Source organism: Daucus carota, chromosome 7 (assembly GCF_001625215.2).
Source record: "Daucus carota subsp. sativus chromosome 7, DH1 v3.0, whole genome shotgun sequence".
Taxonomy (NCBI): Eukaryota; Viridiplantae; Streptophyta; class Magnoliopsida; order Apiales; family Apiaceae; genus Daucus; species Daucus carota.
In genome coordinates this window covers 13,102,805-13,129,875 of record NC_030387.2, presented here as the reverse complement: position 1 = coordinate 13,129,875, position 27,071 = coordinate 13,102,805, and the positions used below count along the sequence as shown (strand labels likewise).

The following is a 27,071-nucleotide window of genomic DNA, read 5'->3' as shown; positions in this document are numbered from 1 at the left end:
CAATCAGAGAGATCGGCAATGTATTTTAAGCACGAATATAGGGGGGGAAATGAGTCAGATAAGCTGTATTGGAATGAAGATTTCAGTGGTGAATATACGGTGAAAAGTGCATATAAATTACTTCAGTTGCAAAAAGGGCAGTGGCATTCTTCGGATAACAGCAGCTTGTGGAAGTTGTTATGGAGGGTTAAGGCTCCACCAAAGAGTATAAATATGGTTTGGCGTGCTCTTTCTCAGTGCTTACCAACGAAGACAATTCTGCATGCAAAACGGGTTCCTATTAATTTGTTGTGCCCAGTTTGTGATGGTGCAGAGGAGTCAATTGTTCATGCATTAGTAAGTTGTCCTTTTGCAGATCAATGCTGGAGAAGAAGAGGTGGAATGTATTTGAATTGCCAAGGTCTTAATTTTAATGAATGGTTACAGCGGATGTTTGATCGAACTGGGAGGGAGGAGCAGGGGAAAATTGTCAATTTGTGTTGGACTATATGGCAGGCTAGGAATAATATGGTGTGGAACCAGAAAAAGAGTGAAGTGAATGGTGTAGTGTTCTCGACGAAGCGGTATCTTGTAGATTGGATAAGTGCCCAGGGTAATTCAACAAAAGTTCTGTACCAGAATGTTATGATCGGGGATGGAGCAGTCTCCTTAATTAAGCCTAATAAGGACTCAGTCAAGATAACAGTCGACGCTGCAACGTTTGTGGATCATTCTAAGCATGGGATTGGTTTGCTGGCTCGAGACGATAGGGGGGAGGTTATTCAGGGACGGTCAGAGGTGTATGATGGAGCTGTTAGACCAGAAATTGCAGAAGCTATAGCAATGAAGGAAGCGTTAAGTTGGCTGAAGTTGAAAGAATGGAGGGAGGTTGTTATTGAGTCGGACTGTTTGACTGTGGTGCAGGCGTTGAGAAGTAATGTTACCATGAGCTCTCAGTTTGGCAGTATCATTATGGAGTGTCGTAGAATGCTCCTTGATTTAAACATTGAGTTGTTATTTATTAGACGATCTGCTAACATGGTCGCTCACTATTTAGCGAGGGAGTCACGTTCTTTTCCAGGTCGAGTTTTCGATAGGAGGTCTGTTCCTATTGATTTGCAGTCCATTTTGATGGCTGATAAGCTTGAGTAATATATCCTATTTTTTTTTCGTCAAAAAAACAACATATATTCTCCTTCGTCATTATCATACCAAGAAAAATCACTGATTAACCATGCTCCATCTTTTGTTAGCTTTATTTGTTATGTCATTTTAGTGTGTTCACTTTAGTCATATATTCTCCTTCGTCATTATCATACCAAGAAAAATCACTGATTAACCATGCTCCATCTTTTGTTAGCTTTATTTGTTATGTCATTTTAGTGTGTTCACTTTAGTTTATCAAGCATGGTACTGTGGTTGTTTATCTAGGAGAAGAACCATAGATCGAAATTTGAATCATCAAATGATCTAAATTTAAGACGGGATCCAAATCATATTCCAACTATGTGATCCAAATATAAATCCAAATTCATTCATTCATTATTATATTCATATACCTTAATTTAAAATATTTTGAAAAAGATTAATTATTTCATCATCAATTATAATAATAAGATCAACAACTAGACAAAGATATAATATTTCAAAATAATTCAAAAAAGATAAATTTTTACATAAAAATAAATCAAAACTATTAAAATATTACATAAAAATACTAATTTTCAGAATTAATATATTCTTTTCACAAATTCTCAATTAAGTGCATTTCAAAGTTCAAGATGAGCAATCCCGCAAGGGTTGAGGGAACTTGTATCCTCTTGGTCACAGATTTGACTTCCCCTACCTTGGGTAGCGGCTGCGCTTTAAAAAAATTCAAGATGAGCATTTTATCTAATTATCTTTGGTTTTTCTGTAGCTATGGATAAATGGTTGAAATCGCTCATTTTAATTATTCGGAAATTTTCATGTGTTTTGGACGCACTACACCATAACTAGCCTTCTGCAACAATTTTCCCTAGCGTTGCCGTAGATGCTGTTGCCGTAGCTATCTATTTATCGAGCATGTTACAACGATTTTTAATTATGTTAGCATTGGTATGAATAAACTGTTGCCAAAAAGTTGTATAAGAAAAAAAAATTATTTTTAAATACAAATTATTTGAAATCAGTATTTTTTATATATGCGGGTCCCACATGGGTGTCCCACTACTGCTTATGTGGCATATGAGTCACACATAGGGGACCCACTATTGCTGATGTGGCGTATATGAGTCACCCATAGGGGACCCACCATTGCTGATGTGGCATATGAGTCACCCATAGGGACCCACTAGAGCTGATGTGGCATGCTGTGACTTCACATGTAAAAACTTAATTAAATGTTAGAAGGCCATGGGAGTCGAACCCATGACCTCCAACATATGAGTGAATGGTGCGAACCACTACACCACTGATGTGGTTGTTTATTTTTTCACAAAACTTACATATATTCATATATCGTATTTTTAGTTAAACAAAAGATAAGTTTTAACAATTTTCGTTTCTAATATGCCCGCGCTGTCTGAAAATTGTGGCTCCAAGTCACAGTCCTCACTCATAGCTACCTCACTGAACCTCATTTCTCAATGTCGAGCTGAAAACTAGGGTTTGTATATAAGAGCTGAAAACTTAGGCTATTCGAAGGCTGCAAAGGGAAAGTTGAGAAAGGGAATAGCTAATTAGGGTTCTTCAAACTCAAAGCGAAGGGAGGGTTAGAGCTAATTAGGGTTCTTCGATCAATTAGGGCTGAATTGAATCTTCATCTTTAATTTAAGGTACATTCTTACTCGATTTTGTATCTTGTATGTGTATATGTATATGCCTGTGTATATGTATATCTTGCTTTATTTGTTAATTTTGATTTGTTACTCTCTCTCTCTCTCTGCCTGTGTATGTATATATCTTCCTAGATTTGTTAATTTTGTATGTATGCATCTGTTACTCTCTCTCTCTCTCTCTCTCTCTCTCTCTCTCTCTGTCTCTCAGTCTCTCTCTCCCCTCCCCCATCTCTCTCCCTCTCTCTGTATCTCTCTCTCCCCCTCTCGATCTCTCCGTCTCTCACGTTTGTTTCGTATTTATATAGTTAAATTACTTGATGTGGAGATTTCTTGATTAGTCATTTTTTATTTATATGTAATTTATTTTAATATTTAATTTTGACTCTTTATCGTTTTAGATGATATGCACTGGATAATATACATGGATGCTGATTTTAAAATATTTTTTGTGGACATAATATACATGGATGCACTGGATAATATACATGGATAGTTTTTTGTGTCATGAGTAGTATAAAATTAAAGTCCAAGTATTTGGGGACTTGGGGTTGTCTGATTTTGATGCCCTGTAACTTGTTAGTTTCCTGGAAGTAATTATTTATATGGTAGTAGTGTGATTAAAGGACTATAAGAGATCCTCTGAGAGTCATTTTTTTTGCAAATTATTGTATTCTCGGTCTTTGATATTTTTGAATGAATTAGGAACGTCTTGATATTTACTGTTCTGTTATGGATGACGAGGGGGAAATGTGGACAGAACTACCGAAATTTAGCGAGGGATATATGAGTGGTGTAAGAGATTTTATTCGAAATGCGTTTTCTAGATTTAGCATAGGGGATGAAATTACTTGTCCTTGCAAAAATTGTAAGAATTACAAGTGGCGTCGTCAAGATACAATATATGACCATCTCGTCTACAATGGTCCGTGTCCAATGTATGCGAAATGGATGTTTGAGATTTCTCGCCAACATCTCGGTATGAATGAAGATATGGATGACACTGGTACAAATGTTGGAGACAATCTTGATGAGTTATTTCACCGGACAGTTGGAAATATGCAAAACCTTGAAGATAAGCAGTCTGATGGACCAAGTGTCCATGCTGAGAAATTGTACCGTCGGTTTGAAGAGGGTAAACAACCATTATTGTTTTTTTGTCATCTGCCTTTGTTGTGCCTTTTATTAATAAGTTGTCATCTTAATTGTAAATAATTCACATAATAACTATCCTTGTTATTATTATTTTCTATATGTCATAATTGTAGACGAAGACGAAGCTCCGATAAGACGCAGGGGAAAGACTACGATGGAGAAAGTCCATACGAGGTCAGTACTCAAAAGAGTTGTCATTGGAATGAATGACAAGCTCCAACCAGTAGCAGATGATGATAAAACTAGAGCTGAGCTAGGTAGTTTTTTGGGAACATTACGGAGGTGTGTTCCACTATCTTACACAAATTGGTCTAAAGTTCCTAAAAGCTTGAAGACTAATTTATGGAGTTATGTGCAGGTACTATATTACTTAGTCTAAAGTTTAGTTAAATAAATAAAAATTCTCGTACACTATCCTGCATATTAATTCTTTTTTTGTTTGATGTTCATTTAAGCAACGATACATTATTCCCGACGAATTGGAAAGGTATTGTCTCGAGTCAATTCGTGATTCCTGGAGGGGGTGCAAGAGTCGCATTAAAACGAATCATTATAAGAAATATGAGACTGATGAGGAGAGGCTAGCAAACAGGCCAGAGGATATTCCATTGGAGGAATTCAAACAGCTATTGGTGCATTGGGCAGATCCAAAAGAACAGGTGTTTAATTTACGATATAAATTTGTCCATTATATGGTATGAATTTATGTGAGATAATGGAGTGATTTTTCTTTCTTGTTTTTGTAGAAAAAGTCTGTGACAAATACGGAAAATCGTAAATGCTATACGGACACACACACTGCTGGTCCCGTATCGTTTGCCCAAATTCGGAAGAAACTGGTACACATAATATATACCTTTGTTTGTCATTATATGTTCCCATCAGATCTAGACGGTCTTATTATTTTTAAATAAAGATATCTTATCTTATTTAGAATTCAATTCAATAATTATAATTGAATGTGTGCTGAAATTATCACACTTGGCAGCCCGAAGCATCAGATGCAGAAGTTTTTTTAAAAACTCGCAAGAGAAATTCCAAAAACGAGTACAAGTCCAATACTGCTGTGATGAACTACAGACTTGTAAGTAACTAATTTGTTAATTAGTCAAACTCAGTAAAAACATGTTAATTGGTATCTAATGTGAGTATCTCATCATGGCGTTTTTTTCAGGAGAAAATTGAAAAAGCAGTGAATACAGGGGAAGGTAGTTCTAACATTGATGATCTTGTCACTAATGGTAAAACACATGGCCCGTCTTGGCTTATTGGACGAACAATCAAGTCTGCCGAGGTTCCAACCCCTCCTGCCACGAACACTTACATCCAGGAGTTGACATCTCAGATCAGGCAAAATCTCGAAGTGGAAATTGAAGCCAAGGTAAAAAAAGATGTCCAGGAAGAAGTAGATTCAAAGCTCGCTATGGTTCTGAAAAAGTTAAGCGAGGCAAATCCAAATTTACAAATTAATTTAGGAGATCTTTGTGCCACCATTTCTAGTGACAATGACAATGGTACTCCGTTGACCAGGGATGCAAGCTCTTAGGTTATAACGAAGTTATCATAGTACACTAAGTGATCTTTTGGTACTAATTATATATTAGATGTCGCTGTTTATCTAGGACAACTATGGATATTTACTTTTGTTGAAAATGATAGTCTGATGAACTTGCCTATGTATGTCTAGCAGTTGAACATTTGCGACTGTGATATATATATATTCTGGTACTTCGAATTATCTAGATGGTGATTTCATCTTTGGTGTTATTCTGTTGTGTTTGATGATTTGGATTGGAAAAGAAGTTGGATTGGAAAAGAAGTACTATAATGTACTGGGCTGTCATATAAATAAATAGTACATTTCAAATTGGCCATTACAAAACTGTTGCAGTAGCTATAAAAAACGTTGCAAACAATATAAAAAAACAGTTGTCATCATTATATAAACTGTTGCCAAAACTGTTGCCAAAAATATGAGTCAGCAGTGGACCCCACGTGGCAGCAGGACACGTGGCAACGGGGCCACATGGCAGTGTCCAACGTGGCCGGAGAGCCACGTGGCAGTGCTGCCACGTGGCAGTGGGACCCACCAAGCAGTGCTTGGTGGGTCCCTTTTTTCAAAATCGTGCCTTTTTGGCAACGGAATTAAAATGTTGCACAAACTGTTGCCTTTTCTGGCTATGGCAACGCCAAAAATACTAACAGTCGAAAACCGTTGCCATTGCACATTTTCAGCCTGCTGCAACAATTTATGGGCCTCTGGCAACGTATTTGTAATGTTGCTGAAAGCCATCTATGGTGTAGTGACGAGTACTATTCACAAATCACTTTTTAGTCCACGGTTGAATTGGTTTGGGGCAAAACTGCTCCAAATTTGGATTTTTGGATCACGGTTGGAGATTCCTTGCAAACTGGTCGGACTTAGTTCACTGAGAAATCTGGTTTGGAATATAGCAATCACAAGGTCAAGGTGCAGTGAATTTTAGGTGGTAGCTAAATGATCACTACTTTACATGTACGAAGAATGGAGGATTGCATTTAGCATTAGCAACTTTTTTGGAGTAAGGTCCAAGTCCTACCAAATATAAAAGGTCGAGACCACACCTTACAGAATCTTAAAATTAAAGTTGATGAAGCACTTAATAATTTCATGGGACAAAGGAATTTCTCACAGTACATCATAGTGGTGGAAGATATCATTACATATTTACATGATGTATAACGTTCATCAGCCGTTGAGCTGATGAGCACCATAACTTTTAAACATAGTTAGCAGACTTATCTTTTGTATTGCATGTCCTAATTCAGTACAGAATCTGATTTACAATGTTGTAGATTTTGATAACACGATATTTTTGTCCATGTACGTGTTTATTACCGACCAGTGTTTATTATGGACCAGTGTTTTCGAGTGATTCAACCATAATGAAAGAAGGACAAGTTTTAAACAGGGTATGGAAATGCAGGTTCTATGCTCTCTCTCTCTAATTCTTACAAACCCGTGGTTCCAAATTCTGTACATACCGAGGACACGTAAATAACATGTGATTCTTGGCCGTTGAATGAATATCTGGCGACCAGGATTATAACAAAGTCTTAATATGTCCGGCGTTTTTTAACCACCGGACGGGAAATGTTATAATCCTGGCTGCATATTCGTCCAACGACGAGGAACTAGTGTGCTATATAACATGTCCCAGACAGTTGACTGCCTGGACCGTTACCCATATATGATTTAGGAAGATAAATTCCAGGAATGGGTAAAAGTTGATCTGGGAGTGCTGAAACTTGAAATCGTCGTAGAAAAGAAGGATAATGGATGGTGTATATTCTTGATCCTGACCAATGCTTTTAGATTTAACAGCTGCAATCAAGTTTGATATATCATGATGGCTAGATTCTACAGAATGGTTGTGGTGGTAACATTTATATTGTGATTGTCAAAGAGTCATTTTCAAAATAGCGTGAATTCTAATTTCAAATTCGTAAAAAAATTGAATTATATTGTGTCAAATACAATAACTTGTATAAAACTATGGTGTTTCTACTGTGTGCTCCAAACATTTATTTTTTTTATTTAGGTGAAAGAATTTGATTGATAAAGATTTTTGTATACACAATGGATTATTTAAAGGAGTTGGAGCTAATAAAAATCTGTCACCTAACCGAATAATCGAAAAGTGGATGTTAGTGAGCTCAGGACACACATTAGAAAATCCATAAGACTATAATATTACTCCAAGTTTGTATCAATAACATAGGAATTTTAATTGAATTATGGCGTGTTTGGGAATTTAGATTTCATTTGAAATCTTAAATTTGATCAAATGACATGTTTGAATACATAAACAAACCGTTGGATCTGAATTTCATTTGAGATCCACGACATTGAAATGCTAGTATAAAGCTCACAATTTGATATAACATCTCAAATCATGTCATTTAATATCCAAAATTTGAAATGAAATACATATTTTCAAAACAAAACTTGTGATGTTACAAATTTTTAAGTGTGCATGTTCCTTGAAAATAATTGCTGCACCGGACTTATCTACCTCTATATATAGATGTTCTGCTGAATCCAATTCTAAATATTCTCAATCATGCACTACAAAAACTTCTGTTAGCACTATACAGCTTCTTACAAGTCATTCTCTCGCAAATTTACATAGTTTCAAAAAAGTGCTAAATGGGTGAAGGAAAATATGAATCCCGTAAGCATGTAGAAATGCCTCCATCAAAACCATTCTCCAACTCACTACAATCGTCACTGAAGGAGACATTCTTTCCTGATGATCCATTCAGACGATTCAGAAACCAGCCTATTTCCCGAAAGATTGTACTAGGACTACAATACTTCGTGCCAGTCCTCGAATGGGCTCCTCGTTATAGTTTTGATTTCTTTAAATCTGATCTCCTAGCCGGAATCACTATTGCCAGTCTTGCTGTTCCACAAGGCATCAGCTATGCCAACTTGGCCAACTTACCACCAGTCATCGGACTTTGTAAGCTAGTATAACTAATATCATCTATATTAATTTTTTCGCGGTAACTGATAAAGAGTATGTGATGGGCTATGCAGATTCAAGTTTTGTTCCACCTTTAGTATACGCCATGCTGGGAAGTTCGAAAGATGTTGCAGTTGGTCCAGTTGCAGTTGGATCACTTCTCATAGCTTCGATGTTGGGGAAGGAAGTCAGCCCTATCGACAATCCGAAGCTCTACGTGGACTTGGTTTTTACTGCTACCTTCTTTGCTGGAGTTTTTGAAGCTGCACTAGGTTTCTTAAGGTTATTTATCTGATTCTCATAGCCAGAACTTCAAAATTTATTCAAAATATTTTAATATCAACTATATAGCTTGTTTGTCCCGGCTTCGGCTTAAAGTTGTGTCCAACTTTAAGCTGAAAAATGTATGTTTGTGTAATAAGTCGGCTAAAGTCAGAAATAAGCAGAAACTGACTTAAAGCCGGAAGTTAGTTTGAGGTTTTTTTTCAATGACTTAATTTTTTTGATAAAAAATACCCCCAAGTCATAAGTTACCCATAAATCAATTTTTTTTATATAATCTTTAAGTTATTAATAAGTCAAAATTACCCAAACATGCATTTTAAACTCTCAGTTTAACACATAGGTCCGGTTAAGTCATAATTTACGTTAGGTCATAAGTCATAAGCTCAGACAAACAAGCTCATGCCTCATAGTCTGCATATCATTCAAAATGAATAATGAGACAAGCTGCCAGGGCTATTGCGAAACAGAGAGACTGTTTGGTGTGTTACATAGTGCTGTCCTATATAACATTATGCTAGACTGCTAGCTAGCAGCGACATAAGTATGCACTAGTGGAATTCGGCCCTTAGTTTCCTTTTCACATAAACTTTTAATGGTAAAAGTTGATTCTTTCATATCTTCTGCATGCTTCTGATATTTTGTTTTAATTTGTTTGCTTCTGCCGAGTATTCAGACCACAAGTGGCTCTAGATTGGTTCGACAAAAGTATTGCCTCGAACATTCAGACTAAGCACAGTAAGAGCCAGATCAAGTGATTAACCATATGATGTCCTAAATTGTAATTTTGTAAAATATACTACAAAACATTATTTCAGTAAAGCCCTGACTATTTCTTAAAAAGTTATTTAAATATAATAAATATAATTATTCGAGTTGTTATTCAATACAGTACCGTAACTTACTAGCTAGAAATTAAAGTATTAATTACATATCTAGAAAACGCAGTAGGATACTCTTGGAGATGCTGGGCAGCTATGAACAGTGGCGGAACCAGGAGATCAAATCACCCGGGGCTCAAAAAATATTCGGCACTCAAATATTTAACAACATTTGATTGAAGGAAAAATATCAGTTAATACAAAGATTTTTGAAACTTACCCGGGGCTCAAAAAATTTCTTTATATCATTTTTAGAGAACATTCGGGGCTGGGAAAAAAAAATTCTACTGGTTTTTTTTTGCTAGCCAGGGCTCCAGCCCTCCTTCGCCCCCTCTGGTTCCGCCCCTGGCTATGAAACGACCACAACATGAAATAATGAAATTAAGTAAGCTTTCCTTGATAATATATGTAGCAGCCACAATCACACACACATGCATAATGAAGCTGTTGTATGCGCGGTGAATGTTTGTTATCGATCAAGTTAGGACAACCTTATCCAATTAGGTGATCAAGATCAGTCTAAGATTTCACGACAACTAAATATTACAATTAGATGTATATGTAAATAGGTACAAGTATTATGATTGCAATAATTGAATAATTGACATGCTTGATAATGTTATGGTTGTTTGTGGAGTTGGTGCAGGCTTGGATTTATAGTGGACTATCTGTCTCATGCAACAATAATAGGGTTTATGGGTGGAGCAGCCACGGTGGTGTGCCTGCAACAGCTCAAAGGGATTTTAGGACTCGTTCATTTCACTCATTCTACAGATCTTCTGTCTGTCACTCGATCTATTTTCACCCAGACGCGTCAGGTGCATTATTATGGATCGCTTTTGTTTTTATTCCATAAATAAATTAGTAAACTATTTTCGTGTGTACACTGATTCGGCTAAAAACAGGTTTTTGTATGAGAATAATTTTTCAGAAAATAAATATGCGGCATAACTTGAGACCTGCACTTTTTTAAGACAAATTTGGTAATAATAATAGAAATCCGAGACGAGAAATGTTTGGTAAATAGCTGGTGTTTGATTGCAGTGGAGATGGGAAAGTGGAGTCCTGGGTTGCTGCTTCCTTTTCTTCCTCGTCTTAACAAGATACATGGTAATTGCTCATCCTTCATCAATTACTTGTGCACAACCCTTGAACATTTTTCGCATGCATGTCTCCGCTGAACCCTTGAAATTGTTATCAACATTTTAAATAAAATCACGTGAAATGTTATTTCAGAGCAAGAGAAAGGCGTCCTTCTTTTGGATAAACGCTATGGCGCCGCTGGCTTCTGTGATTCTGGGAAGCATTCTTGTGTATTTCACCCACGCTGAACAGCATGGAGTTCAAGTGGTAATTTTCGCTATCTTGAAATTATTTATTATTTACAACTTAATGAGTTAAATTATGTTTAATTGCATCTTAAGAAATTAAATAAACATATGTTTGTGTAGATTGGACATCTAAAGAAAGGATTGAATCCAGTGTCTGGGTCGGAATTGGCATTTGGATCTCCACACATGGGTTTGGCCATTAAGACAGGAATCATCACTGGTATTATTGTACTGGCTGTACGTATCCTCCCCTATTCCATTTCCCCCAATTAGGTGAATTGGTGAATTGTGATTCTGTCGTATTGTATATATTGGTATGGCCCATGTTACACATGCTAAGAATCAATTCACATTATTGTGCTATGCTTTTCCTGCAACTGGTATGGGGAGGTTCAGACAGTGAGACTTGTGGTAGAGTTGGATTTTAGTTGTACGCAAATGTGAAATAATTGCATATGTTTTGTTGAATCTTAAGCATCGGCCAAGTTTCTTGAATCTTTTACATGTAAATGTATGAAATAAACGGAGTATGTATCTATTAGGACCCTGAAAACTGATTTTGACTAGGGTCTCGCAACTCCCTGACTCTATCCATACAAGTTCTAGTTAAACTTTAAGGTTATTCTAGTTAATTTTGGACAAATCTAGGATCATAGAAACATATCTAGTGACTCTTCAACCAACAAAAAAAAAATTATAAATTTGTGCAATCTTTATGTATTAACTTACTATGTGGAATGTGGATATTGTTCCATCAGAAGAGTGGATGCTGCTGAAAGAATAAGTTTTACTAGTAAGGATTAGGATGAGGCTGATAATAATCAGAATTGGCATATGGATGACCATGGATTGTGGTTGCTTTTAGTAATGTACATTATCATTCCTTAAATAACTTTTAAAACAAAGAATATATACGTAAAGGGATAAATATCAAGTTGGTGACTCGTTTCGTCCAAATGTATCAATTGAGTGACTGATTTCCAAATTGACTCATATTAGACACTCATTAGAAAAATTTGTATAAAAAATATTACTCTATCATTAGTCGAAATTTTGAAAATATTATATATTGAGTTTCATACATTTTTTATGAATGGTATTACATCTAAATGAAAGATTCTGAGTCCCACTATTTTTGCTAATATTTTTAGATTTTTAAAATTTCATCAACTATTTATTTTTAATTTTTTGATTGTTTTATTTTATTTAAATAAAAATAAATAGGAGATAAATTTTTAAAAATCTAAAAATATTATCTAAAATACTAGCACTCGGAATCTTTCATTTAGATGTAATACCATTCATAAAAAATGTGCGAAACTCAATATATAGTACTTTCAAAATTTCGACTAACGATAGAGTGATATTTTTGATACAAATTTTTTTAATGAGTAGCTCATTTGAGTCAATTTAGGAATCAGTCACTCAATTGATATATTTGGACGAAACGAGTCACCAACTTGATATTTATCCCTATACGTAAATGAATGCAGGAAGGTATTGCAGTGGGAAGAAGCTTTGCGATGTTCAAGAACTATCACATTGATGGTAATAAAGAGATGATTGCTTTTGGAGTTATGAACATTGCAGGCTCTTTCACTTCTTGCTATCTGACTTCTGGTACTGACTTACGTATATTATCTCCATTTCAATAGGCTAGATCCAATTGTGTACTAATAGGATTTCAAAATTTAAAATTTCTTAATAACAGGAACATTTTCAAGAACAGCAGTGAATTATAACGCGGGATGCAAATCTGCAGTCTCTAATATTGTGATGGCAACAGCGGTGATGATAACGTTGCTGTTTCTAATGCCATTGTTTCACTACACTCCTCTCGTGGTGCTCTCCTCCATTATCATGGCAGCAATGTTAGGTCTCATAGACTATAACGGAGCTATTCACCTCTGGAATGTCGACAAATTTGATTTTGTCATCTGTATGAGCGCATATGTTGGAGTGGTTTTTGGCAGTGTTGAAATTGGATTAGTGATTGCGGTATGTCAAATGCTAATATTCATACTATTAGACACAAAACTCGAATATTGCATTCTTGATCACAATTTTTTTACTAGTTTTATAGAGAACTGTCATAATTTTTCAAAGTACTTACATTGTTAATGTTTGACAAGGTGGTGATATCTCTGCTTCGTGTTCTGTTATTCCTTACGAGGCCAAGAACTTTACTGCTTGGCAAAGTTCCAGGGTCCATGGCATACAGAAGTACAGAACAGTACCCCGAGGCTAATAATGTTCCTGGAATCCTCATTCTTCGAATTGAAAGCCCCATCTATTTCACCAATTCCAACTACTTAAGGGAAAGGTATCCTACATATTGTGTTTACGATCCACATGATTGCTCAACTTGTGATGCATATGCTCAGGAAATTTTGTTATGATAAAATGCTTTTTCATAGGATCTGGAGATGGATTAATGAAGAGGAAGATAAGCTAAAAGATTCCTCAGCAACTGAATTACAGTATGTTGTTTTAGATTTAAGCGGTAAGTTGTGAAAATGAATATATATTTGGTTCGATATAGGAATTGTTTACTTGATGGTGCTAATGAAACATAACACAAAACGAAATGCAGCTGTTGGTAGTGTAGATACGAGTGGAATTAGCATGCTCGACGAAGTGGAGAAAAGTACAAGCAGAAGAGGCATTAAGGTCAGTACATGAACTACTTCCGGATTACTCCTACAACCATTGATTACTTATCTTCCAACTGTTTATGCAATATACTATTTCGGATCAAGTTTCAGAGATTATAACACTTTGTTCACCGCTTGTTGAAACTATAGCTAGTGTTGGTTAACCCGGGAAGCGAGGTGATGAGGAAGCTGGGCAAGTCCGGGTTTACAGAAAGGATTGGGAGAGAATGCATGTATCTTACAGTCGGAGATGCAGTTGATGGAATCAGTTTCGTGCTTCACTCGCATAAATCCAAAGCAGTTGAAGCAGAGGATGTCAACATTAACAACATTGTATGATCGCAAATGATGCCTGCAGCAGAAATAATCTCAGACATGGTTTCATCATCTCAACATATCTGAATCATCATGAGAGTCACTTGTGATATTCTCCTTCCATGTTGAAATAAATTAGTATATATGCGCCCTCAAACTCATTAAAACTTTGTTAAGCGCTAAATTGTCGTCGCAAATGTTCTCAAATTAGTTCATAAATTATGCAGAACACATGATTAAAATAAAACAAGAAGATATATAGTCAAAAATCCTTCTGCATAACCATAATGTTCCCTAAAAGTACTTAAGTGCAGGCCATTATCAACAATTTAACACAAATAATGACAAAACATGCATGCCAAGGCTGCTTATTACATATCTGCCCTATGATGTACAAAGAAATCAATGTGGAGGTGGCGCATATGCATGCCGCGGTGGAGGAGGTGGTGACGCATATGCATGCCACGGTGGAGGAGGTGGTGACGCATATGCATGCCGCGGTGGAGGAGGAGGTGGACTTCTGGCAGGACAAGTACCAGAAGCCCCACAATCCACAGGATGAGAATAAAAAGCCTTACACTCATAAGCTGACCTCTGCAAAGGTCTGTCAAACAAACAATTCATCCTATCATCTTTATCTGCCAACCTCAAGCAAGCCTTAGGTTCACCACAGAAATAATTATACGAATAAGTAAAATTCTCCAACCGTGGCAATGAGCATATACTCGCAGGAATGTCACCCGAAAAGTTGTTATGAGCAACATTAAGTTGCTCCAGGCTCTTCATTCCTCCCATTGATTCCGGTAAAGCTCCACTAAGCATGTTATGAAATTAGACACCTAGAGGGGGGGTGAATAGGTGTTATGGCTAATATACCCGATTTTTATAAGTTACCGAATAATTAATCTGTCAAAGACAGCCTGCTGTTAATTTTGAGTAAACTGTTAGCCTGCTAATAAGATAAATGCAATGCAGATAATGTAAAGCAGTATGCTAGCCACACCAAGAATTTTAGCCAGGTTCGACCCCTAACCCTAATGGTCTACGTCCTGGTCCCCTACCAACTGGTAAGAGATTATATTATTAATCAAGAAATGTCAACGATTACAAGATTCAATAATATAACTCCCTTTCTCCCTTGTTCCTGTTATCAGCCTGCTGAAACCCCTGAACCACGAACCAAAAGCCTACCAAGACCTATACTTCCCAAGTATACTCTCCAAGCTAACTAGTTCCCTTGTTCCCTTGTTTCACAAGCTCGATACACAGCAACAAAACATTACACCTTGAACAATACAATGAATAAGTGTAATACAACCGAAACTATGAACTCTCAATATAGATATATATGCAAATATAAGTACTAGAGCTCAATAAAAGATTTAGCAATGTAAAGAGTTGTATTTCAGAAAGCTTGGTGTGTTCTCCTTGTTCTCTACCGAAAATGAAAGCACACTCAAGTATATATACATCACACTAACGGTCATACTCCAACAAATTTCCCAACGATCTTGGTAACAACCTCACGTTTAAATTTGAATTGAATGATGAACGTTTGAATGAAGTAAGATTACTGAGTAAAAGATAAAATTCACGTTTGAAATCATCTCAGTAAAGTATTTAAAATAAAACCCGTTTGAAACAAAATAGGAGTTTGTTAAAGATAAGATTCTTTTGAGATAAAATCTCCTATTTGTTAGGAAAACGTTTTTGAATGAAACTCTTTATAAAACTGAGCTCTAATATTTATATAAGATATATACAAATATTAGAATCCTTACAAAGTCGTTTCCTATTAATTCTCCTTGAAAATAGACTTTGATCTTTATCCGATTGTTTCTCTGTTCACGCTGTAAGCCTGCTGATAGCTTGTAAATATCCCTGTAAGCTTGCTGACAGCTATAATCATGCTAACATCCTGAAATACTGTTAGTCCGCATAAACAACCTTTGATAGCATGCTTACACATAAACTTAGGGCCAATGTACTTAAGCAGATAACACAAACTTAAGTAAAGTATTATTAATTTCCTAATTTCCTCCCCCTTAATCATTAAAAAGGTTAGAAAATCAGGTTCCAGCCTTGTCCTGCGCGTCCTTCTCCAGACCATACTTCTTTGCAAGTTCTGCCGCAACCGCGTTCCTAGCCAGCATCACTTCTCCTGCAGCAGCATACTTGGAGTCTGTGCCAGCAGCTTCCTTGAGCGCATCCATACATGTTCTCTGCCGTGGGCTATCAGTAGCATCATCCTCTGAAGTGAAAGTAGTCTTCACATCTGATGAACCCCCAGAGCCATACATCCTTTTGCAGAACTCGTAAGCGAAGCTCCCAGAACTGCACTTTTCAGACGCAGTAGACGTGCGAGCACCAAACATCATATCCTTCCAAAAACCAACCTGAGAAACCAACTCAGCCATCTGCTCAGACAGCTGTTTCTGCCCATCCACCACTTCCTTGTGATTTGATCGAAGTTCATTCATGTAATCATGAATCTCCTGTGCAGAGATTCCCAAATCCACAACATTCACAGATTGAGCAGGGGGTGAGGGTGAAGGTACTTCAACAACCAATAAACCATCTTTATCCAACTTGAGATTTGACTGAGCCAAGAATTTGACATCAAGAAATTCTTTGGCCGTCACACTCTCCTCATCAGCAAACGAAACCCCAAACCATTCAAACACTCTCGTCAACAATAACCCATAAGGCAAGCCACCAGAAGACTTCCCTTCCACAGAATCAATCATATTTTTCAGAATCAAGTCTGGCAAATCAAACTTTCTCCCAGCCAGAATCATGGAAACAACAACAATATCCTGTGATGACAAATTTGACCTAGTACCTAACCTAGGACTCACATTTTCAATTGACAGCTTGAACAGGGCTTGTGCTAGTGGTACTAACTGTGTAGTAGATGGAAAAACACCCTCAGAAACACTTTCAAGACCAGTGATTATCTTCAACTGATCCTGATGAGAGAAACCCTCAATATTTTTCGGACCGCGTTTGGTGTGAATAGACACAGTAGATGGTGGAACTCGCAAAATAGCACCCAAAAACATGGAAGATAAGCATATCTTGACATCAGACACATATGACACATATTGATCAGACCTAGTAGATTGAAGATTTGCATAAAATTCTCGCACTAAAGCAGGGTAACACAACTTAGGCAAATCAACCAGAAAAGATTGAAACCCTAGATCCTCAAACAACTTGACAATCCCACAATTATAAAAGGCTTTTCCAGAAAGGGGCTTACCCAAGAGAACCTTTCGGCCGGCGAGACCGCGAACAGCTAACATCTCGGACTTGGGTTTCTTCTGAGTAGACTCGATTCCAATCTCATCTCGATTTACCCCAGAAATCTCATCACCGCTCTCAACAGTCACGAACTCTTCATCTTCCTCATCAACCAGCTTGCGCTTTTGAGAGACAGAGGATGGCTGAGGAGTGTGTGCCTTCACATTTGCTCTAGTTTTCTTCCTCATCGCGAGCCGTAAGCCGATTGTTGCTATGGTGATGATAAAACCTTTTCGGAGATAGTGTGAGAAAACCCTAGCTTCTCGGGGAGGGTTGAATAAGTAGTTGAAGAGGCGTGGAGAGAGTAGAGTTTTTAACACTCTTTTAACAATTATCAGGGGAGGATTTTTAGGAATAAAATTAATCGAAGTAAAATTCCTAAAATAACTCATGTTAATCTCCAAAAAAAATCTAGTTATCACTTATCACTTATCACATCTATATATATCTCTTGCAACTAATTTGAATTTTAAACTTATCATCAATTACATAGATCATCACAAAATCACGTATCAAAAATTCAACACAAAATCTCAAATTACTAAACGTACAACGGCAATATCATTTAAGAGCACAGATTTCAAATAAACACTTAGATTGACCAGCATGCAAAATAAATAAAAATTATGTAAGATGCTAGGAGTAAGCTGATAGTACCCGGACCATGCTTAAGAGCCTGCTGACTGCACATCACACATACCCAATTCCCTTCTCAGCACAACATATCGTTCTTCAGGTAAAGGTTTTGTGAAGATGTCAGCTAGCTGATCTGCTGTAGCCACAAATATTAATTTGACAGCACCCTTTGCAACATTGTCTCTCAGAAAATGATGTCGAACATCAATATGCTTTGTCCTTGAATGATTGACTGGATTTTCTGAAATGTTGATTGTACTTGTGTTGTCACAAAAGATAGGAGTTTGCTTGCATTTGATTCCAAAGTCCTTCAATTGTTGTCTCATCCATAGCATTTGAGAGCAACAGCTACCAGCTGCTAAATACTCCCCCTCAGCCGTAGATAGAGCAACTGAAGTTTGCTTCTTGCTTAACCAAGAAACTAAGCTTTGACCCAAAAATGCACAAACACCACTTGTACTTTTTCTATCAGTTTGACTACCTGCATAATCTGCATCACTATACCCAACAAGATCAAAAGCATTTGTGATAGGATAGAATAAGCCCAAAGTAATGGTTCCACTTAAATATTTAAATATTCTTTTAACAGCTTGTAAGTGAGAATCCTTTGGTTTTGCTTGAAATCTAGCACAAACACAAACACTATACATAATATCAGGTCTAGAGGCTGTAAGATAAAGTAAACTTCCAATCATACCTCTATACATTCGAATATCAACATCTTTACCATTTTCGTCTGCTGTCAGCTTGCTGACAACGCTCATTGGTGTTGATTTCGCCTTGATATTCTCATATCCAAATCTTTTGAGTAGATTCTTGATATACTTGGATTGATGCACATAAATTCCCTCTGGAGTTTGCTTAATTTGGAGCCCCAAGAAATAATTGAGCTCTCCCATCATGCTCATGTCAAACTCACTATGCATGCACTTTGAAAACCACTTACACAAAGAATCATTAGTAGATCCAAATATAATATCATCTACATATATTTGAACAACTAATATATCTTGACCTTTAATAATGGTAAACAAAGTAGGATCAATTTTACCTCTAATGAAACCATTTTTGATCAAAAATTCACTTAACCTTTCATACCATGACCGAGGTGCTTGCCTTAACCCATATAGTGCCTTCTTGAGCTTGTAGACACGGTTAGGATATTTCTCATCCTCGAATCCTGGTGGTTGCTTGACATAGACTTCTTCCTTTAGATATCCATTTAAGAATGCACTTTTGACGTCCATTTGATGTAGCTTAAACTTCTTGTAGCATGCAAATGATAATAGCATCCTAATAGATTCCAATCTTGCAACCGGAGCATATGTTTGATCAAAATCAATTCCTTCTTGTTGATTGTATCCTTGTGCAACAAGTCTAGCTTTGTTCCGAGTGATAGTACCAAATTCATCAACTTTATTCTTGAACACCCATTTGGTTCCAACAATTGAAGCATCCTCTGGTGGATCTACAAGTTCCCAAACATCACATCTTTCGAATTGATTGAGTTCTTCTTGCATTGCCATGATCCAATTTTCATCTTGTAAAGCTTCTTGAACATTCTTTGGTTCCTCTTGAGCTATGAAGGCAGCATAAGCACAAATGTTGGCTTGAGCTTTCCTTGTCCTGATTCCAGCTGATTTATCTCCAATGATCAACTGAGGAGGATGATTCTTCACTGTTCTAGTTGATTTTGGTAGATTATGTTGAGCTATGACCTCTTCATTCCTTGTAGTCTGCCTAGGAGGAGTCTGATCAACCACATTTTGGCTTGCTGATGAAGTTTGACCTCTGGATTCATCCAATGTGAGCTTAGACATCTTATCCAAAGTTTCCTCAAGAGATGGAGTGGATTCAGTAGCTTTATTTCCTTCTGAAGTTGTGGCAGTTGACTTGTCAGCTTGCTGATTTCCAGTTTCCTGCACTGTCAGCTTGCTGCTAGTACCTGTACCTGCACATTCTTCCTCATCCCTTGCAAGATCATCAGTAGACTCTTGAAATGAAACATCAATAGATTCTTCAACAGTATGTTTAGCAAGATTATACACTCTATAAGCACGACTTGTTAAAGAATAACCCAAAAATATCGCTTCATAAGATTTAGAGTCGAATTTACCATCCCTATCAATGGTTTTGAGTACGAAGCACTTAGATCCAAAAACCTTGAAATAACTGATATTAGGCTTCTTTTTCCTTAGCAATTCATAAGGAGTCTTGTTGAGAATTGGCCTGATAAGCACTCTGTTAAGAACATAGCATGCTGTGTTGACAGCTTCTGCCCAAAAACTTCTTGGCAGCTTGCTCTCCTGCAGCAATGTCCTAGCTGTTTCTTGTAAGGACCTGTTCTTACGCTCTACAACTCCATTTTGCTGAGGTGTACGAGGTGCTGAGAACTCATGTGAGATTCCTCTTTCTTCACAATAAGTAATGAAGTCTTTTTGGAATTCCCCACCATGATCACTTCGAATACCTACAAGTCTTGTATCTAGTTTGTTCTCAAGCAACTTGATTAGTTTCTCAAATTCACTAAAAGCACAATCTTTAGTACGCAAGAATAATACCCAAGTGAATCTAGAATAATCATCAACAATAACAAAGGCATATTGTTTACCTCCAATACTCTTATAAGCTTCGGGACCAAATAGATCCAAGTGAAGAAGCTCTAAAGGTTTAGAAGTAGATACCATTTTCTTTGCCTTATGTGGAGTCCTTGTTTGCTTTCCCAATTGACAAGCAGAACATGTCTCCATCTTGACATACTTAAGCTTTGGTAGTCCTCGAACAAGCTTCTTTGCTGACAGCTTGCTGAGATGATCCATATGAGCATGTCCAAGCCTCCTATGCCAAATTTCTGGATTATTATCCACAGCTGCTAAACAAACACCTGCCTCCTGTTCTTCAAAGTTCAAAACATATATATTTCCTTCTCGTTTTGCAACTAGAGGAGTTTTGTTAGCACCAACAAGTATAGTACATTCATCCTTACCAAAGTTAACAATATGACCATCATTAAATAACTGACTTATACTAAGCAAGTTATAAGTAAGACCTTTAACATATTGTACCTTGTTGATAGAAATGATACTATTACCTATAGTTCCTTTGCCAAGAATAGGAAGAGTTTTGCTATCACCAATTGTGACACGTCCACCCTTCTTCATCTTCAAGCTTAGAAACTGAGATTTGTCTCCACTCATGTGCCTAGTGCATCCACTATCCAATATCCATTGATTTGGCTTTACTTTAGACACGAGACAAACCTACAAAACAAACACAAACAACTCAACGTTTTGGTACCCAAATTTTGTTGGGTCCAGCAGTGTTAGTTGATAAAACATATAGAACATTTAGATCAGATTTCTTGATCCACATTTGGACCACTTTAGAACCCTGCTTCCATGTTCTGCTAGTCTTATCAGCATACTGTCTTGGAGCTGTCTTCTGTCTGTTTCTGTTGTCAGCATATTGCCTGTGAGCTGACTTCCTTTTCCAGCTTGCTGATTGAGTTTTCTTCATTGGACAATTATTAGCAAGATGGCCCTTCTTTCCACACTTGTGACAAGTCACCCAAGGCATGGCATAATTGTATGGAATGCCATTTTTCCCTTCATATCTCATTGATGATGTGGATGTAGAAGCTGCACCAATGCCTCCTTTATCATGAGAACCTTTAGCTTGTTTCATCATAGATTTGAGACTTTCTTCTCCTTGAACAAACTTTCCCATGGCTTTCTGAAGATCTTTGACTTCTTGCTCCAATGACTTGATCTTTTCAGCTTGAATAGAGATTTCGGCTAAGCTTTGGGATTTGCTTAACTCGAACGCCTCCAAGCTTGCATTCTTAGCTTTAAGATCTGCTCTCAGCGAGCTGAGTTCCTTCATGAGTGTATCATTCCTTCTTTGGATTTGCATGTTGTTCCCTTCAAGTTGTGAGATTTGTTCCTTGAGAGTAGCAATGATTCCACTGCTTGCCTTGGCACTCTTTTCATTCAAGAAATCACCTATGACTTTCTTCAAATGAACATTTTCTTTCTCGAGCTCATAGTTCTCATTCTTTAGATCAATGAGTTCCATAATTGATAGACAACTCTTATCCTGCATGGTTAGTTCACAAGATGTTGTATCAATAGAATGTAATTCAGAATTAATAGAATGTACCTCACTATTAGTCTCTGAATCTGAATCAGTTGTCTCTATTGAACCATCGAGACCAACAAGAGCCAAGTTAACCATCTCATCACTTGAAACATCAGAAGCTGACTCATCTTCATCATCACTCCATGTGAGAAGTGCCTTTGATTTCTTTTTGTTCTTGTAATCAGCTTGCTGTTTAGGCGGCTTAGACTTGTTTTTCAGCTTGTAGCAATCCCTTTTGAAATGTCCTTTCTTGCCACATTCGAAGCATGCATCATCTTTTAGATCTTTCTTTGCACCAAAAGCTTTCCCCTTTTCTCTTTTCATCTTATTCTTCTTTTCGATCATTCTCTTGATTTTTCTGGACATAAGAGCTAGATCCTCATCTGATTCTGTTTCCTCATCTGATTCCAGCCTGCTGGTAGTGGAGTGAAGTGCAAGATTCTTCAATTTCTCTGTTGGCAGCTTGCTGCTTTCTGAGCTGTTAGCTTCAATCTTAGCTTCAAATTGTTCTAACTCAGCAAATATAGCCAGGTGATCCATAGTATCAATGTTGAGAGCTGATTCTAATGCTGTGACCTTGGCACCATATTCGAATGGAACTGCATTTAGAATATTCATGTTGATTTCCGATTGAGGAATCTTTTTGCCAAGTCGTTCAAGGCTGTTGAGAGTGACTTGGAATCTAGCTTGGCTTTCTCGAATGGATTCTCCCTTCTTGATAGCAAAGCTTCCAAATTCTTTCATAAGCTTTCCGAGCTTGACTTTCTTTAATGCCTTTGAGCCTTCGTGATATGTCTCCAATGCATCCCAAATTTCTTTTGCAGATTTGAGAGAAGAGACCTTGTCATATTCAGCTTGATTCAGCCCATTGATTAATGTACTCCTTGCTTTTCCATTGGCAGCAACCTTTGATAGCTCGTCCGCTGTGAGAACATCAACGTCCTTGACTTTGCCATCGCTATCACGATATTCATAAGGACCTCTTTGCACAACTCTTTGCATTAGGGGATCTCTGGATAGATGAGCCTCCATTTGGCCTTTCCACCAGTTGTAGTTGTCAGAACCCGTGAGGAGGGGAGCTCTAAAATCGGACTTTCCCTGAAAGTTATCAGCCATATCGATCGATACTATTCCTGTTACAGAAGTATTAGTACAAACACAGCTCTGATACCAAGTGAAATTAGACACCTAGAGGGGGGGTGAATAGGTGTTATGGCTAATATACCCGATTTTTATAAGTTACCGAATAATTAATCTGTCAAAGACAGCCTGCTGTTAATTTTCAGAGTAAACTGTTAGCCTGCTAATAAGATAAATGCAATGCAGATAATGTAAAGCAGTATGCTAGCCACACCAAGAATTTTAGCCAGGTTCGACCCCTAACCCTAATGGTCTACGTCCTGGTCCCCTACCAACTGGTAAGAGATTATATTATTAATCAAGAAATGTCAACGATTACAAGATTCAATAATATAACTCCCTTTCTCCCTTGTTCCTGTTATCAGCCTGCTGAAACCCCTGAACCACGAACCAAAAGCCTACCAAGACCTATACTTCCCAAGTATACTCTCCAAGCTAACTAGTTCCCTTGTTCCCTTGTTTCACAAGCTCGATACACAGCAACAAAACATTACACCTTGAACAATACAATGAATAAGTGTAATACAACCGAAACTATGAACTCTCAATATAGATATATATGCAAATATAAGTACTAGAGCTCAATAAAAGATTTAGCAATGTAAAGAGTTGTATTTCAGAAAGCTTGGTGTGTTCTCCTTGTTCTCTACCGAAAATGAAAGCACACTCAAGTATATATACATCACACTAACGGTCATACTCCAACAAATTTCCCAACGATCTTGGTAACAACCTCACGTTTAAATTTGAATTGAATGATGAACGTTTGAATGAAGTAAGATTACTGAGTAAAAGATAAAATTCACGTTTGAAATCATCTCAGTAAAGTATTTAAAATAAAACCCGTTTGAAACAAAATAGGAGTTTGTTAAAGATAAGATTCTTTTGAGATAAAATCTCCTATTTGTTAGGAAAACGTTTTTGAATGAAACTCTTTATAAAACTGAGCTCTAATATTTATATAAGATATATACAAATATTAGAATCCTTACAAAGTCGTTTCCTATTAATTCTCCTTGAAAATAGACTTTGATCTTTATCCGATTGTTTCTCTGTTCACGCTGTAAGCCTGCTGATAGCTTGTAAATATCCCTGTAAGCTTGCTGACAGCTATAATCATGCTAACATCCTGAAATACTGTTAGTCCGCATAAACAACCTTTGATAGCATGCTTACACATATCAGTTTCATGTTATTAGCTTGCTGTTAGTGTCATCATCAAAACCTTGAGAGTATCATGTTATTACTCACATCAAACACTGTTAAACTAGTCAATGACCCTATCTCTGGAGGTAAACAACCAACTAAATTCGAGTTTGAGATGATCAACTCGTTTAAGGTTTTCTTCATTTTCACTATACTCTCCGGGAAACAGCCATTGATCTTATTATTGGCTAAAACCACCACAGACACCGGAGAGTTCCCAAAGTTCTTGGGAATAGAGAACTGGAAGTTGTTGTTATTTATAAACAATGCATCGAGTTTAAGATCGTAGAGTCTTGAAGGAACCTCGCCCTTGAAGTTATTGTACCGAATATCAAGAAATTTGAGCGAAGGAAGTGACAGAACAACATTAGGGAAGCTCCCCGAAAACAGGTTGTTACTAACATCTAGCTCATAAAGAAGGCCAAGAGATTTATAAGTTTCCGGTAAGCTCCCGCAAAACCTGTTGGAATTGATGTGAAAGAGAGCAAGATCAGTGAGGAGGCAGAGAGCTTCTGGCAACACACCAGAAATGTCACCATGGTTGAGGTCAATCCCTGCAACAGTTCGGATTTTCGGGTTGTCCAGTGCAGGTGCACAGTAAACTCCAGTGTAGTTGCACACATTTGGTCCACACCAATCTGATGTAATGTTCTTAGGGTCTGAAGTGATGGCATGTTTTAATGCCTGCAGAGCTATGTAGGCTTTTTCGAGTCTCGGGTTGGGGAAAATAGGCGACACTTGAGGCCGTGGTGAGGGAGGCGACGAGACAATAGGCGACACTAGAGGTGGCAGGATTGAGCCTATTGGCAACTCTATGGATAACTGGTGGGAAGGTGTGAAGATGAAGAGAGCAGACAGAGAGACAAAGAGCCAGAGAAATGTGTTCATTTTCATTTTGATGTCAAGAATTTGCAACACTATTGTTTGGTATTTTATACAGGCGTGTACAATATATCAAAGCAAGGTGAATTATTTAGTAGTTATCAAACCTCAGGAAGAAGAGTGCATAGCTAGTGGTAATATTTATATACTTATATAATATAAACTAGGTACACTTGAATTATAAATAAAAAATTGGTAAAAGAATAATTTTGTTTTGTTGGGAAGATGCGAAATGATTAGATGGGTTAAAAAGACCTCTGTTTGGAACTTATCTAATACGTAGAAGTTTATGCTTAAAGGTGTAGTTTATAGAATATTCATAGCTGTTAGAGGTGAAGACGTGAAATGGTTGTTAATCAGTGCTCTCGCCGTCTCGTGTATGTTTGGGACGGATGGCTCGATACGTATTTAAGACTCTTATAAAATATTATTATTTCATAAATTATTAAAAATACCTGCTATTGAAAACTGTATAAAAATGAGTGGGACGGAAGGAATAGTATAATACATGAATGGGCTACATTGGCAGGAGAGTCTTGTAGAGCTGGTTAAGCCAGAGAGATGGTGCTGAATGATGATACATACATAAGTTGTGTGTACTGTGTAGTATTTCAACCAAATACACGGCTTACAAGTTACAAGTTAATAATATTAAGTGAATGCATTCAAAGAGATGACAAGAGTCTGGTATATCATAAAAAGTAAGAGGTTTGGTGAGGAAGTTGAGATAAACAAATGCACACTAGCCATGGCAGAAAGGTCTTTAAGTAAAAATTTATGAAATAGTCAGAAATTTGAACTCCCAACACGGTGAAATAATTAATATACTTAGGTGCCTCATGGTTTAAACAAGTGGTGAAAACATAATCTAGGTTATAATGTAAGAAGTCCTGAGTCTGCCTTGGGTTGGAGATGCTCTTAAAACCGCGCAAACTCAATCATGAATTATACAAAGTGAAGAGAATAATAGGAATTAGCAAAGAATCCTGAGATTAAACATAAAGCATCAAGTTTCAAAAGTTCTGGAATGTAGGAATTTCACAAGTCAACTACCTAACACTGGAGAACTAATCATAGTTGACACCAACAAATTCTTTACTCAAATGTATTCCTCACGAGATAATCCTAACAGATCCTCATATCAGAAAAAGGGACAAAAGCTATGCATATATATAAAAGGCATATCAGAATATGTAGATAATAATCCTAATGTAAGTATCTTAATGCTATACATAATTGGTATATTGTTCTGTTGTCAATTTTTCCACCTAAAGCTGTTGGTTTGAAGAAACTTTCCCGTGAGTAAATATACTCAACTCCAATATAAAATTGAAAATCAAACATGCATCAGCATAGTTGAAGTTTACTATCTTAGCTGCGGTGGTTCAAAGAGGCCTAGCAAGCTCTTTCTTTATCTTGCAGAACAGAACAAAAGATTTTTGGATATATTAGGTTTTGTTCCCTGTTGGTGATTTTAAAAGTGTTGTTCTAATATAATCAGACCATTTAGGACAAGTTAGAATTCCAAGTATTGTTTTTCATTCATCAACTTGGCTGTAAACAACTGAGTTCTGCAGGTAAGAAATTACACCCAACTGAGCTAACCTTCGAGCATTGTTTTTCATTTATCCTAATGTAAGAATTGACTTGTTGGGAAGTTTCTGCCCAACACCTAACCTTCGAGCAGTCTTACGGCAAAAAAATTTGATACCATCTTACATTAAACCCTACATATATTTGTTCTGTGATTGACCTTTACCAAAGACAATCTTGATGAACGAAAGGGATAACATTTCAAGTCCTATACTGCAAACATTTTTAATGCCAGATCATGAACATATATACT

The 27,071-nt window shown here is 37.0% G+C and overlaps 3 protein-coding genes across 3 annotated transcripts; 2 read left to right on the top strand and 1 right to left on the bottom strand.

Annotated features, from left to right (window-relative positions):
- Positions 1-4,028: 4,028 nt before the first annotated feature.
- LOC135147857 (uncharacterized) lies at positions 4,029-5,717 on the top strand. The gene is made up of 5 exons (XM_064081841.1): positions 4,029-4,308; positions 4,406-4,609; positions 4,697-4,789; positions 4,939-5,034; positions 5,125-5,717. Exons 1-5 carry the CDS (start codon positions 4,105-4,107, stop codon positions 5,494-5,496), a joined length of 969 nt encoding a protein of 322 aa, XP_063937911.1. The 5' UTR covers positions 4,029-4,104; the 3' UTR covers positions 5,497-5,717.
- Positions 5,718-8,032: 2,315 nt separating this feature from the next.
- LOC108195170 (sulfate transporter 3.1) lies at positions 8,033-14,203 on the top strand. The gene is made up of 12 exons (XM_017362124.2): positions 8,033-8,455; positions 8,533-8,740; positions 10,268-10,439; positions 10,666-10,731; positions 10,858-10,971; positions 11,073-11,189; positions 12,446-12,572; positions 12,664-12,950; positions 13,085-13,275; positions 13,370-13,455; positions 13,546-13,622; positions 13,757-14,203. The coding sequence occupies exons 1-12, from the start codon at positions 8,140-8,142 to the stop codon at positions 13,943-13,945; spliced, it is 1,950 nt and encodes a 649-aa protein (XP_017217613.1). The 5' UTR covers positions 8,033-8,139; the 3' UTR covers positions 13,946-14,203.
- Positions 14,204-24,355: 10,152 nt separating this feature from the next.
- LOC135147903 (leucine-rich repeat extensin-like protein 6) lies at positions 24,356-25,231 on the bottom strand. The gene has a single exon (XM_064081946.1). It carries the CDS (start codon positions 25,229-25,231, stop codon positions 24,356-24,358), a length of 876 nt encoding a protein of 291 aa, XP_063938016.1.
- Positions 25,232-27,071: the final 1,840 nt, after the last annotated feature.

Excerpts from the sequence above, each read along its gene's own strand:
- LOC135147857 (XM_064081841.1), top strand. The coding sequence starts at position 4,105 with ATGGAGAAAGTCCATACGAGGTCAGTACTCAAAAGAGTTGTCATTGGA. Across the intron at positions 4,309-4,405 it reads ATTTATGGAGTTATGTGCAG|CAACGATACATTATTCCCGA; the intron begins GTACTATATTAC and ends TGTTCATTTAAG. Across the intron at positions 4,790-4,938 it reads CCCAAATTCGGAAGAAACTG|CCCGAAGCATCAGATGCAGA; the intron begins GTACACATAATA and ends CACACTTGGCAG.
- LOC108195170 (XM_017362124.2), top strand. The coding sequence starts at position 8,140 with ATGGGTGAAGGAAAATATGAATCCCGTAAGCATGTAGAAATGCCTCCA. Across the intron at positions 8,741-10,267 it reads GCTGCACTAGGTTTCTTAAG|GCTTGGATTTATAGTGGACT; the intron begins GTTATTTATCTG and ends GAGTTGGTGCAG. Across the intron at positions 10,440-10,665 it reads TTTTCACCCAGACGCGTCAG|TGGAGATGGGAAAGTGGAGT; the intron begins GTGCATTATTAT and ends GTTTGATTGCAG.
- LOC135147903 (XM_064081946.1), bottom strand. The coding sequence starts at position 25,231 with ATGAACACATTTCTCTGGCTCTTTGTCTCTCTGTCTGCTCTCTTCATC.